This window comes from Somniosus microcephalus, chromosome 21 (genome assembly GCF_052327205.1).
Source record: "Somniosus microcephalus isolate GS21.2 chromosome 21, FLI_Smic_1.0, whole genome shotgun sequence".
Lineage (NCBI taxonomy): Eukaryota > Metazoa > Chordata > Chondrichthyes > Squaliformes > Somniosidae > Somniosus > Somniosus microcephalus.
Window position 1 is genome coordinate 23,232,720 of NC_141007.1, and position 14,167 is coordinate 23,246,886.

Sequence of the window (14,167 nt, forward strand, 5' to 3'; positions counted from 1 at the left end):
TGCTACTTGGCCCTAAACAGACAATACAACATAGCTGATTACCTGACCATGGTAAAGGATAACAAACTGAGAAGAACCTTGACAAGGTACAGACTTAGCGAACACGGCCTAGCGATCGAAAAAGGCAGACACAGGCAAACCAGGCTGCCAAGAGAAGACAGGATATGCTCTCACTGCAGTCTGGGAGTAGTTGAGACAGAGATGCACTTCCTCACAGCCTGTGGAAAATATCAGGACATCAGGGAGAATTTCTACCAAAAATTCTCCCAAATATGCCCTGAATTCAGAAATCTGAATGACAACCAAAAACTCCCTTTCCTACTGGGGGAGGAGAGAAGCTGTGTAACACTGGCGGCACACTATGTTACAGCTTGCCATGAACAGAGGGACAACCAGTAAACTAAGACAAGAATATATACAAACAAGGCGAATGTATATTTATAAACTGTATGAATAGAACCGCGTTTATGTGTTCAACCATAAATGTATTTTGATGCTTTGGCAACATAAGATGTACCTTATCATGCCAATAAAGCGATTTGAATTGTGAATTGTAAATTGTCTCCCAGTGGTGAACTGCTGAGTGGAGACTATATCAGAGCAGAGACTGAACCAGACTGTTCACAATCTCGGCGTCCTATTTGACCCAGAGCTGGGCTTCTGACCCTATCACAGATACCGCCGACACCCATCTCCATAACAATGCCCGCCTCCGTCCCTGCCTCAGTCCTTCTGCTGCTGAAACTCTGAGCTATGCCTTTGTCACCTCCAGACACAATGGCCCCAATAATTATGGCGAGCTGGGTGTGGTTGTGGGGGGAATGGTTGCGGTGGCGGGGGGGGGGCGGATCCTGGGAACATGGAGATCTTGCCAAATTTAACAACAGGATCTCATTATCATTTTTTAAATTCCATTTCCCACCCAGCTGCCAGCCAGATTGACAGGCTGGCCGGCTGCCGGCCAGGAAAGCCTGCGGTAGAACATCGCAGTTGGCCCCGGTAATCGGAAAAGATCGGGGCGTGATGGGGAGGGGTGGGTGCGGTGGGGGCTCTGAGATCGGCAATCAGAATGGAAGGGAGGGAGGGATCGCGGAGCAGAAGGGAGGGGTCGGACAGCAATCGGGAGGGAGGATCTGGGAATCATGGGCACGGGGTCCTACTGTCGCCCAGCCACAATAGCACACGGTGGGTATAAGAGCGGCAGAGGTAATGCTAGGATATGGAGGTTAGAGGTGTGGAGAATAAAAATGCTGATAAGCATAGAAGGCAAACCAAAATATGCAATTAAATTCACAAATGAATGCAAAGACATGGAGGGGGATTTTTGACTGTTGGGAGCCCATTTCTCACCTGAAAATCAGGTGACCGGCGGAAGAACATCTAGTGGTGATTTTGATCACCACTTTCTCCGCCTGGTTCGTTTTTCAGGCCAGCCTGTAACTGGGCACCCTGTACGCCTTGTAAAACAGGCGGGCGGCTGTTTAAATATGCAAATTGAGGACTTGTACTGATTGTAGGACCCCCGGTGCAATTTCCGTAGAGCAATGAGCTGAGCAAGCAGAGTATATACTTGTCTCAGGTTCTCCAGACCTTGAGCAACCTAGCCAGCAGTCCTTAAAGGGACAACCATTGCAGGCTGTTCAGAAAAGATATGTTTTTTGCTCTTTTTTTTTTTAAGATTCATGCTCCTCCTCGCCCCACAAAAATCTTCTCCCCCCGCTGCCGTGGCCTTGGGCAGGCGCCAGAGGGGCACCGCCAAATATTGCGCCCGTTTCAGGCCCAACTTGAAAATCTCACCCCCCTCTCCCCTTCCCCCCACCTCCCACCCTATTCAATTTGCAGACCATTCTCTGGAGTGCTCCCAGGTCAGTTGCCATAGGCTTGTGCTGGCTGCAGTTCTGCACTCTCTCTGTTGTAGCAGTGGACTTCAATCCCCTTTCCTCAGAAGAGAATCTTCACGGTAACAAGATGACTTGTTCCATTTCTCATGCCAACCGTCCTAACGCTTGCCCGAGTGAGATTGTCACATCAGTGCAGATGTCAAATTCCCTACATTATAGGTTGAGGCCTCAACTGATTTTACTTAGGGCCCTCAAGAGCCATCGGAAAGAGAAGACTTTAATTCTATCCGAGCTCAGATTGAAACTCAGGTCTGGGAAGAGTCCTAATGCAATGTGACACCTAGATCTATGCAAGAGAAGTCTTCATTCCTTGCTGCCTGGGTCCAATTGCCAAAGGGGAAAGGACAGTATTCCACCCAAATTGGTGTCATAGGTTTGGAAGTTCATGTAGTTCATGAAAATGAGAGACTGAAAATTTGCAGTACATTCAGAAGAATTGTATAGTAATTAAACAATTTTTGAAATGTTCTCCAATTTAAAGAAAAACGAACCACCTCTGAGGATTGAAAGGTCTGAGATTTGCATTGTGGCTTGCTGCCCTGAATCGAGCACAAGTCAGTGAGAATTACATCAATAAAATAACTCATTCGCAAAGTACTGCAATAAACTGGGAAATCAGAAGCAGTTTCATGGCTTTAACATTTAATTCCACATGTTCCCTTCCTCCGACAACTAGGGCAAGTGATTTGTTGTGGTAATTGGTCTGTTGTCACTCAGATCCACTTAGAAATGAACACTTTCACTGCCTCCGGGACCTGTTCTGCTAAATTGTGGAACTCGAATTGCGTTCCCTATTGTTGGGGTAAGAATTTGCAGGATTCATCCCCGCTGTGATTCTCTGCACCAACATCTTTGTGGCCTTCTGCACACGTGCACCCGATCCCCTTCGCCACATGCGCACTGTTTATCGAAGCCGCGCATGCACAGTGCCCAACAGTTGCGGCCTGCTCCGTGGGCCACCCCGCTTTCCTCGGCTCCGTAAGGAGAAGGTCACTGGATCCGTTGGAGTCCAGGGGGCGGGGGGGGGGGAAGAGAGAGAGAGAGAGAGGAGGGAATTGGAGGGAGAGAGAGGAGGGAATTGGAGGGGGAGAGAGAGGAGGGAATTGGAGGGGGGAGAGAGACAGGGTGAGAGAGGAGGGAATTTGAGGGGGAAAAGAGAAAGGATGGGGAGAGAGACTGGGTGAGAGAGGAGGGAATCGGAGGGGGGTGAGAGAGGGAATTGGGAGGAGAGAGAGGATGGGGAGAGGGTGAGAAGAGGGAATCGGAGGGGGGAGAGACGGTGAGAGAGAGAGGAGGGAATTGGAGGGGGAAGAGAGAGAGAGACGGAATTGGAGGGAGGGGAGAGAGAGGAGGGGGAGAAAGGAAGGGGAGAGAGAGAGAGGATCGAGGGGGAAGAGGGGAGAGGAGGTCAGAAATTCAGGGGAAGAGTAACCCAAGCTTAAATCTACCTAAGCAATACCCCTTGATCTATCTCATCTTCTACACTTTTCTACCTCAGTGACATTCTGCACATTGAGCTTTGTCCATTCACTTGCGTCTCTTAGTTTTAAACAAAAATAGAAAGAACCTGCATTTATATATAGTGCCCTTCACTATTTCAGGACGCCCTAAAGCGTTTCACAGTGTTTTATAAGTGTAGTCACTGTTGTAATGTAGAAAAACACAGCAGCCATTTGTGCACAGCAAGCTCCTACCCACAGCAATTAGATAATGGCCAGGTAAACTGTTTTAGCGATGTTGATTGAGCGATGAATATTGGCCAGGACACCGGGGATAACTCCCCTGCTCTGCTTCAAAATAGTGCCATGGGCTCTTTTATATCCATCTGAGAGGGGCGAAGGGGCCTCAGTCTAATGTCTCACCTCAAAAACAATGTAAATCTTTTCATCTGTCTCCTCTCCATTACCTCAATCTTGATGAAACCATGAAATGATTGAGTTTGTGTTACTGCAGTAACATTTGATGTACGTTAATGATCCTCTCATTGTTGGCAGCTAGATAAAATATTTATTTCAGACTGTAATAATAAATATAAATCTAGAAGTTACCATTCGCGATATTGGTCTATGAATAGTTAACTGTTATTTTAAACAGGTTAATGCCTCCTTTAAAATGAAAAAGCAATGTCATATGAACACTTTGAATATCTGTATGCTAATATTACAATCAGAAATTCCTAGTCTACAGTTTCAACTTGAGCCCTCCATAATCAACGTGTACCTATCATAATTGATTCTGGAAGCTTCTCTGAGATGCTAGTTGAAAGTTATTCAGAGGAGACGCTTCCAGCATCAATTAACCAAAAATAAAAATTTACATCTATTTGAATAATCCAAGGTTGGTGGTCAGAAGACAGAAGATGAGCTAGCTATTTTAAGCCATCCTTTGTACGAGACCTACACATTCAGCAATGGAGGAATCCTTCATGGTCTTTATCTCTCTTGCAGGTCGGGAATCTTGGTCTCTTGTTCATGCTGCTGTTCTTCATATTTGCAGCTCTTGGAGTTGAACTTTTCGGGGACCTAGGTAAGATACTGCAGGCACAAGTACATTATCTTTGGCTAATATTCCTTTGCACTACTTAAAACCCATTCCTAGACCTGCTTTCTTCATTTTAATATGGCTCATGTAACTTGGCTCATCATAGGAACATAATGGAGTTGTTGACTAATCATAACAATCCATCTCTATCAATTAGTCTACAACCGACCCAGACACGAGGCGAGGAAACCCCCAATGGTGGAGAGCTTTGGGAACCATAGGTCCAAAGTCACCTGTTCTCCCCAAGCGTGCTACACTCACCACATGTCATATCTCAAGTTACTCATATACTGTTTCCCAAAATGTTATTTTCATAAATCATAATATGGCCAGAGGCTTGAGAACGTATCAGTGAAACCTCTTGCATAGATTCATTGCCACTAAATCTAGAGAATATACCACCATTCTTTTTAGTTCTTTGAACAAGGCTGGCTTAAGATAGTTTCTGGCTGCTAACTTAACAATAGAAAGTTCTAACAGAGATTTATCTTTGTTCATCTCTGATTATTTGCAGGACCTGTAATTTATTGGGTCTTCAATTACTATAATCCTAACTGCAGCAAAGAAATAGAATATAGGATGTGTCCTAAACCCACATTAGCCTTGTATTAACATTGGAGGTCCTCCAAATGGAAAATTTCAGTTTGAAATCTAATAAGTGTCCTGAATTTCATATGCCTGTAGGTGATTCTTGTTACATCAGCTTCTACATGTGTGTGCAATAATAGGCAGCACTTGGGAGATTTCCTTATGGGGTTTATGTTTAGTTTAGTGATATGAATATTCTGAGATTTGTATTTCTTGTGACAGATTATTTCAGTTTTGAATGAAAATGCTAATATAATGTTGGAAGCAGAGCTTACCAGCAAAGATGCTTTGGGCAGGATTTTCATTGGGCCGTGGAGGCGGGATTGGAGGCGTGTGGGGGGTTAAAATTCCGAAATCGGGGGTCCCGACACCATCCCGCCCCCAACCCACCTCCATGCCAATTTCAAAGGAGGCGGGTACCTGCCCCGCACTGGGACCCACCTCCTGAGGCGGGAAGGGGATTAGTGCCAATTAACTGCCTGTTAACAGGTAGTTAACAGGCAGTTTTTAGCCTAATCCCTATTTTAAAGGTTGAAGTGTGGGATTCCCGATGGCTCCAAACCACGCCAAGTTAGAGGAGGCGGACCATTGGGATGATGGGCTTGGAGGGGTTGAGATGTCCGGTGTTCAGGTGAGTGATGGGTGTATGAGTGCAAAGGTAAGTGTGTTTGGTGTGTTTAAAGAAGTTTTACATACTTACTTTTACAGCCTTCCTTCCTTCAGGTCTCGGGAGTCCCTCATCTCACCGGCACAGAAAGCAGAATGGCTGCGAGCTATCAAAAATTGCAGCATTCAGCTTTCTGTTCCAGGGAGATCTCTAAATCATCCTGACAGGAAGGAATTAACTTGGAGTACAGATTGTCAGTGTTTGACAGCTTCAAACAGCTGTGAAACGCTGATATTTCATTTGTCAAAAGGTCTTGAGAGATGAAATTTCAATCTGTGACGTCACCTGTTGCCAGGTGGCCCTTAATTGGCCTGCTGAGCCCGCTGGGCAGGCTCAACAAGGTCAATCAAGTCAAAATCACGTGGGTTGGCTAGAACTCGATGGAGGCGGGACTACAACCCCGAAAGTTGTAGTCCCGCCTCCAACCTGACTCCTCAATGAAAATCCAGCCCTTTGTGTTGGCCACATTGATACACTTAACAGTCTAGTTGGGATGGAGATTCGGAATTCAGCTTCAATGACACAACATGGTCCAAAGCCAAACCTTTGGTACAGGAAACTTTCAATTGACCGGCCCCTAAATAACCGGAAATGTCGATTAACCGGCAAAATTCAGGAGTAGGTTCAGGTAACTTTTATTACTTTTTTTACTCCATTTGTTGCTGTGCAAGGGTATAGCTGCAGCTGTTGCTAAGCTACAGAGACGCTTGCAACTTGTGCCCATTGTTCTGAAGCTGCAACAGGGTTTGTTGCTTTATACGGAGCTCTCAGCTCCGTATCTTTTACTATAGCGTTCGGTTATCCGGAATTGTTGATTAACCGGCACCACGTCGGTCCCATCCGTGCCGGATACCAGAAAGTTTCCTGTATTCCTTGAGTATATTGTATATTGAGTATATTAAATTGTATTCCCTTGAGTATAGAAGATTAAGGGGTGATTGAATTGAGATGTTTAAGATGATTAAAGGAGTTGATAGGGTAGATAGAGAGAAACTATTTCCTCTGGTGGGGGAGTTCAAAACAAGGGGGCGTAAGCTTAAAATTAGAGCTAGGCCGTTCAGGCGGTGACGTCTGGAAGCATTTCTTCACACAAAGGGTCGTGGAAATTTGGAACTCTCCCCAAAAAAGTTGTTGATGCCAGGGGGGGCAATTGAAAATTTCAAAACTGAGATTGATAGACTTTTGTTAGGCAAGGGAAGGGTTATGGAACCAAGGTGGGTAGATGGTATTAAGCTACAGATCAGCCATGATCTAATTGAATGACAGAACAGGTTTCAGGGGTTGAATGGCCTACTTCTATTCCTTTGTTTTGTTGATTAACTCTCTAATTCCAAAGTATGGTCCATCAGAAACCGTCCCCGCCCAGTTACCATATAGTTCATTATTGCAACAAAAACAGAATATGTGTCCCCTATCCTCTGAGGATTATTTGTTTAAATAAATGTGATTTTTATTTTGAATATCTTAAATGTAGAATGTGACGACTATCATCCCTGTGAGGGGTTGGGGCGACATGCCACCTTCAGAAATTTTGGGATGGCTTTCCTCACCTTGTTCCGAGTATCAACTGGAGACAACTGGAATGGAATAATGAAGGTGAGCTTTTTCCTCCTTTAGCAACATTCCCAAAGCCCCAGGGGAACATTGCTGCTCCAAGTGTAACAACTGGACATTGGGTGCCTGACACGTTACAGAGCAAGTCTTTAGCAACCAAGATGCCTAAAGCCATCGAGGGAGAAATTCATCTTGGGCGCCAACGCTAAACAGGCAATATCGCTTTGGCCGGCCGTTATACGCTCCGCCTGATAGTCAGTTCCATTGAAGTATATAACAAGCAGCCGATGCAATACGGCCCGTTCTGCACTGCTGCCCAAGACCAATCTCTACCCCATAGAATTTTACAGGACAGGAGGCTAGAGTAATCTAAAGCTAATGCCATTGCTCTGCTCTCTCCCCATATCCCTGTATCTTCCTCTACTTCAAAGATGCAATAGTCTCTACCTCAACTATTCCCTGCAGCAAAGCATTCCATGCTCTAACAATTCTGTGTAAAGAAATTTCACCTAATCTCTCTTCTCCCTTACTTCTTAAATAGATTAAATCGATGATTTAAACCGACTGCCCAATCTTTCTCTAGTCACTCCATCAAATCCCTTCATAATTTTAACGACCTTTATTAAATCTCTTAGCCTTCCCTGCTCTTGTGGAAATAATCCCAATAGCTCCTCATGACTTTGGTTTCCCATCTCTAGTATCATCTTGGTGAATCTTCACTGTATGCTCTCAATGGCTTTAACGTACAGACTATCCTTTATCCGAAAACCTTGGGACCAGCCGTGTTTTGGTTTTTGGAAAATTTTGGATTTCAGAAGGTACTACGGGGCAGCACCCCGTAAGCCACCACTTTCGGTTTTCAGAGGTTTTCTGTTTTCGGAAGTGCGGATAAAGGCTGGTACACTATCCCTTATCCGAAAGGGTGGGGGTCGGCGGGGGGTCGGGGGTCGGGGGGGGGAGAAAAGAATATCAGACAGGCCGCTGCAGCTATCGGACGGGCCGCTGTATTGTTGGGTTCACTCTCCCGGTATACCTCCTTCACACTGCCCGGCTCGGCCTGCAATCTCCTACCCAGGAGGGAACTCAGTGACCCTCTGCCCTGCTCAGCGTAAGTCGTGCGCCACTCTGGTCATGTCGTGCGCACGACTTACGCTGAACGAAAAAACTTTCGGTTTTTAGAGGGTTTCGGTTTTCGGAAGTTCGGATAAAGGATAGTCTACCTGTACTTTCTAAATGGGAGCACCAAATAACTTTAATTTTGCAAGGTTTTTCAGTTCTTCATTAAATTGAAAGTAACTGTTTTAATTGAGCCAAGTGTCCATTACACTAGGGGGACAGTTTACTGACAGGACAGCTTGACGTACATTAAAATTCAATTCTAAGCATGAAGAAGCTATTCGTTTAACTTCTGCCTTCTTCATCTTGTAATCATATTTTCTCACTACAAACACCTACTTAATTCACTCTGTTATTTGTTTCATTTTGTTTTTAACTTTTTTTTTACTCATTGGCAGGATACTTTACGAGACTGTAACCAAGAGGGCACCTGTTATAACACAGTGGTGTCCCCAATCTACTTTGTCTCGTTTGTGCTGACAGCGCAGTTTGTGCTGGTCAACGTAGTCATCGCGGTGTTGATGAAACACCTGGAGGAGAGCAACAAGGAGGCGAAAGAGGAAGCAGAACTCGAGGCAGAGCTGGAACTTGAATTAAAAATGTTAAATACCAATCAAGGGAATGTGGACGGTGTGACCTGGGGAGGCAGTGAAGGAGGAGATGCAGGCGACAGCCCAGGGAGTCCATCTGAGTCACTCCAAGTCAAAGTGGATTCTCCGTTTTCTTTAGAACCACCACTGGTAAGAAACAGAATTTTAGGCCGACTGCTTCTCATCACAGAGTTTTAATGGAAAATTCATTGCACTGTATGGTATTTGTAGGTACAAAGGAATAGGGTACCAAGAATAGAATAATCTTGATTTACTAGAAGACTCCTTTTATTTTACTCCTCAATCCATTGGCACTCTTTGTGTCAGGTGTCAATAAAAAATTATTATTTGTAATACATTATTCAAACCAGGTTGATCCCATTAGTTGTGGGCCAATCAATATCTCGAGATGCCTTTGTATTACGTAGAACTCAGTCCATTGGGGCCTTCAGTATAATAGGTCTCTTCATATTTAAAGGTTCCCTTCACAATGCCCTATTTTATTTCTAGAGGTTCAGTGTATTCATTATTGATGTCTTCATAATCTTCCATTTTAAGAAGACATCTGGAAGTCAAAGTGCTAAAGGGAGCAGGAAGAAAGATCAAATTTGCATTTATATAGCACTTTTCATGACCTCAGGAAGTCCCGAAGTGCTTTACAGCCAATGAAGTACTTGTGAAGTGTTTTAATATAGGGAAATGTGGCAGCCAATTTCTGCACAGCAAGTTCCCACAAACAGCAATGAAATAAATGACCAGATAATGTTTTAGGTGTTGGTTCAGAGATAAATGTTGGCCAGGAGAACACCACTGATCTTCTTTGAATGGTACCATGGGATCTTTTACGTCCACCTGAGGGTAGATGGGGCCTCAGTTTAACGTTTAATCGAAAGACAACACCTCCCACAGTGCAGCACTCCCTCAGTACTGCACTCTTCTAAACTCATTCTTCTAAACTTCTAAAATCTTCAGGCTAAAAATTCGTTATAGCCAAGGAATTGGCGGTGTTAGGACAAAAGATGGTGAATTTGGTGGCGATTTTGTCAATGGATGCCGCTTGGGAGCGGGTCAGGTGATTTCCAGGTTCCAGTCCTGCCCCCAACTGCATCTGGCCCACGGGCGTGATTTTACGTTGATTGACCTTGTTAAGCCCGCCCTGCAGGCTTGCCGGCCAATTAAGAGGAAGCCGGTCAGATGACGCCATTTGATGACGCATCATCTGGTTTTCTTAAAGGGACCACGCACAATTTTTTTTGACAACTGATTTTACAGTGCTTGCCAGCATTGAGGTGCTGCAAACACTGACAATCACTGTACAAAGGTGAGCTCTTGCACCCAGGCTCTCCAATGACTCCCTCCATAGGTTGGAATAGATGGCAGCTGCAGGTGAGGTTACAGAAGCGATTTGTCACTGCTGAGAGAGGTTCTCCCAATGAGGTGGCACTAGACATTGATTTCAAAACTTGTTCCCTAAAGAAATGTGTAAGTGCATTAAAAATGAATTTCCCAACATTTTCTTACCTCTGAAACTCACCAGTGCACCATTGTATCCTTCACACCACTTCTGCAACTGTCATCAATGCAGAAACATTACAGCAGACACACACAACACGCCACACTTATCTGTCATGGTGTCCAGACGTCGGGAAACCTGAGACAGAAGCGGCAAAGTTAAAAAAATAGCCTGTCAACTACCTGTTAGCAGGCAGTTAATTGGCTTTAATCCTCTTCCCGCCGCTAGGTGTCGGATCCAAATCGGGGGCCCGACACTTGGGAAAATTGTTTGGAGGCGAGTTGACGGCGGGATTGGACCCCGCCGTCAATCAAAACAATTTTACCCTTTGACCCGCCTCCAAACCTGCCCTCTCAGTGCCGATAAAATCACGGCCATCGTGCCAGACAAAAATGCTCTAGACTGCACACAAAATTCGTCCTCACTGCTCAATAAAATTATTGGAGTCTTAAATCAAGTCTAAAAGTACAAGCTCATTTGCATTGCACTTAAAGGCTGGACCAATATCAGGTGTAGTCTAATCGCAACTCATGATTGCCACAGGCTTTTTTCACTACTTAAAGGGGAGGTTCATTGATGCTGCAACACCTCATTCTCAGCATTGTTGGCTGTGCAACTGCCTCAACAACCATAAGAAGAAGGACAAGGAGAAGGAGCACTTATTTACAAATCCTCATGGCAGATTGCCACCCCAGGGAGAAAGCCCGCAGGTTTTCCCATGAAGCTTTGGAAGCGTTAGTTTTAGCGCTGGAGAGAAGGCGGGCAGTTCTGTACCCACCAACTGGCAGGAGGCCCTCACCACAAGTCTGCCGCACTATGTGGAGGGAGGTGGCACACCACATCACAGACCGCCCATCCGGAAGTCCGATTGTCCAACTGCCTCCTCCCTCCCTCCCTCCTGGTCTTCGTCTTCTTCCTCCTCGTCTTCTTCCTCCTCTCTCTGTGAACATGTTCCCGTCTCTCTTGCTGCCGTAGATCCTGGAGGGCGAGGTGGCATGCCAGTACAGCCCCCATTAATCTTACCAAGTGTTGCAGTTTGAATCTTTGAAGAATAACTGTAGCTACTTTGTACTTGCCACAAGACTCCTGATACAAAAGAACCTTGAAATTACTCAATGAAACTGTTGCAGTAGCTGAAGCTAACAAAAAACCACAGAAACTGCACTAACCTGACAAGTGCGAGTGATTGCTGATGATCCCTTTAAATAACGTCCCTGCAGCCGGCTTCCTGGTGCTGCTTGCCAGCTCTCCCTGTCAGTGTTTGCTCCAGGCGGTGAGGTAAGTGGCTAAAAAGCAATTTGGGAAATCGGGCGTTCAGTGAGTGTTGCAACCTCACTGACATCACGATCTCTCTGGTGTTGAGGTCCCCGGCGATAGCTGTTACCGGCAGTGCTATGGGGGGGTCCCGATTTGGCATGCGCCGCCGGATTCACCTCGCCCTGTCAGTACTGGTCTCAATACTGCATTAGAACAGGCGGCGCTAAGGGCACGAATTTTTCCCCCATTATATCTTGGAGCCAGCAAGGAGCAGACAATAGTTGATTTTATGATAGTTATGAACCAGAAATAGTAATCAGGTAGTAAGTAAGCACCTTGGGAACAACGACCATAGTATGGTTGGATTCACGATTGACTTGCCAAAGTTTTGGACTTGCACAAGACTAACTTTCAGGATGAGGAGGGAATTAACTACAACCGAGTGGGAGAAGTTGTTAGTTGGCAAATCAACAGATCAACAGCAAACTCATTCAAGGAGTTAATTAGTGGATTACAGGAGAGAGGGTTTTAAGCCCTGGATGAGCAACCATGCTGTATGCGAGTGATTAGAACCAATATTAAACAAAATAAGAAAGCTTATGTAGAGGCAAAGAATGGTGGCAAGTATGAGTAGAACAAGAATTACAGAAAGCAACAAAAGTAGACCAAGAGAATAATGAGTGCCAAGATAGAATATGACAGAACACCCTTGCAGATGGTATCAAGATAAATGGAAAATATTTTTATGTGCATCAAGAAAGGACGGGTTTAGGTATGACAATAGCAGAACATAAGGACATAACTGCGTGGGTAGAAGCTAGCAGACGTAGTGCAACATATTCCATCTGCCATTCTTACATTCAACGTAAAGTTTGGATACAAGAATGGCAGATGGGAATACAATATAAATGGGGGAGCACTGAGGGTGTAATTTAGGGGCTCAGGTATAAAAGTCATTAGAAGCTAGAGTGCAGGCTAGAGGTGACTGAAAAGGCGAAAGGGACGGTGGGCGTCCTCACGAGGCAAAAGTAAGGAAGTGCAGCTGCAGTTATACAGTGTGTTGGTCAGAACCCATTTGGTGTATTGTGCTCAGTTTTGGCCACCTCACCTTCGGAAGGATATAGTTGCCTTGGAGTTCAGTGACGATTCACAAGAATAATATCTGGGATGAAGGCACTGAGCTATGATGAGAGGCTGGGTGAATTTGGGTTTTAGCCCAAGAGATGAGGGGATTAAGAGGCAGTCTGATTGAGGTGTTTAAAATAATGAAGGGAATTTAAAAACCTTAATCGATTCTGCATCTATCAGCTCCTGGGGCAGTGTATTCAACAACTTCCTAAGGAAGTTTATACTGATTTACTTTTAACTGATTAATTTCTAATTGCGAAATTATGTTCCCTTGTTCTGGATTCCCAACTAAAGACCCATTCAAGGAGATAATTAGTGGATTACAAGACAGATTTTTACCCCTGGTTCACAAGGGGATTTTCTTTTTTTCCACCCGTTAACACCACTTCTCAGACTGCCATGGGGAAGGTGTCAGTAGCCCCAGAAAGTAGTGGTAAAGGCCCAGAGTTCCCCTAGTGGAGGTAGAGAGCATTGCTGATCACCAAATTTCTTTTTCTGGCTCCCCTGCTAGCTACTCTCCACAGGTACTGTCTCCCTCCCATTCAAAACTCTCATCATCACTCCCTCCTCAAAAAAAATACCATCAACCCCTCCGTCCTTGCAAATTACTGCCTCATCTCCAACCCCTCTTTCCTCTCCAAAGTCCTTGAACGTGTTGTCACGTCCCAAACCCATGCCCATCTTTTCCACAATGCCATGTATGAATTTCTCCAGTCAGGTTTCCACCTCAGCCGCAGCACTGAAACAGCCCTTATCAAAGTCACAAATGACATCCTCTGTGACTGTGACCACGGGGGATTATCCTCCCTCATCCTCCTCAACCTCTGCAGCCTTTGACACAGTCGACCACACCATCCTCCTCCAAAGCCTCTCCTGCATTGTTCAGCTCAGTGAGACTGCTCTTGCTTGGTTCCATTCTTACCAAACCAATCATAGCCAAAGCAACAGCTTCTCTACCCGCTCCCATATCATTATCTGTGGAATCCCTCAAGGATCTATCCTTGGCCCACTCATCTCCATGCTGCCCCTTGGGGACATCACTTGTAGACATGAGATCAGCTTCCACATGTACACTGACGACATCCATCTCTGCCACCTCTCTCAACGGGGTAGATTTTCCCGAACTTGTCGGGAAGAAGGCGGGACTTCCCCTTTCGGGTTTTTGACCCGCCTACTTCGACGTCCGGCCAATCCGTGCGATTTTCCCTTGATTGACCTTGTTGAGCCCGCCCAGCGGGCTCAGCAGGCCAATTAAGGGCCACCCGGCAACAGGTGACATCACAGACTGAAATTTCATCTGTCAAGCGTTCTT

The 14,167-nt window shown here is 45.3% G+C and overlaps 1 protein-coding gene across 1 annotated transcript in view; it reads left to right on the top strand.

The window, feature by feature from the left end:
• The window catches only part of cacna1g (calcium channel, voltage-dependent, T type, alpha 1G subunit), a 372,735-nt gene that overhangs the window by 312,305 nt on the left and 46,263 nt on the right, over positions 1-14,167 (top strand). Inside the window, exons 30-32 of the mRNA XM_085963330.1 lie at positions 4,349-4,427; positions 7,172-7,293; positions 8,766-9,107. Of these exons, the coding sequence (XP_085819456.1) occupies positions 4,349-4,427; positions 7,172-7,293; positions 8,766-9,107 (543 nt within the window). The remainder of the gene's footprint in view (positions 1-4,348; positions 4,428-7,171; positions 7,294-8,765; positions 9,108-14,167) is intronic.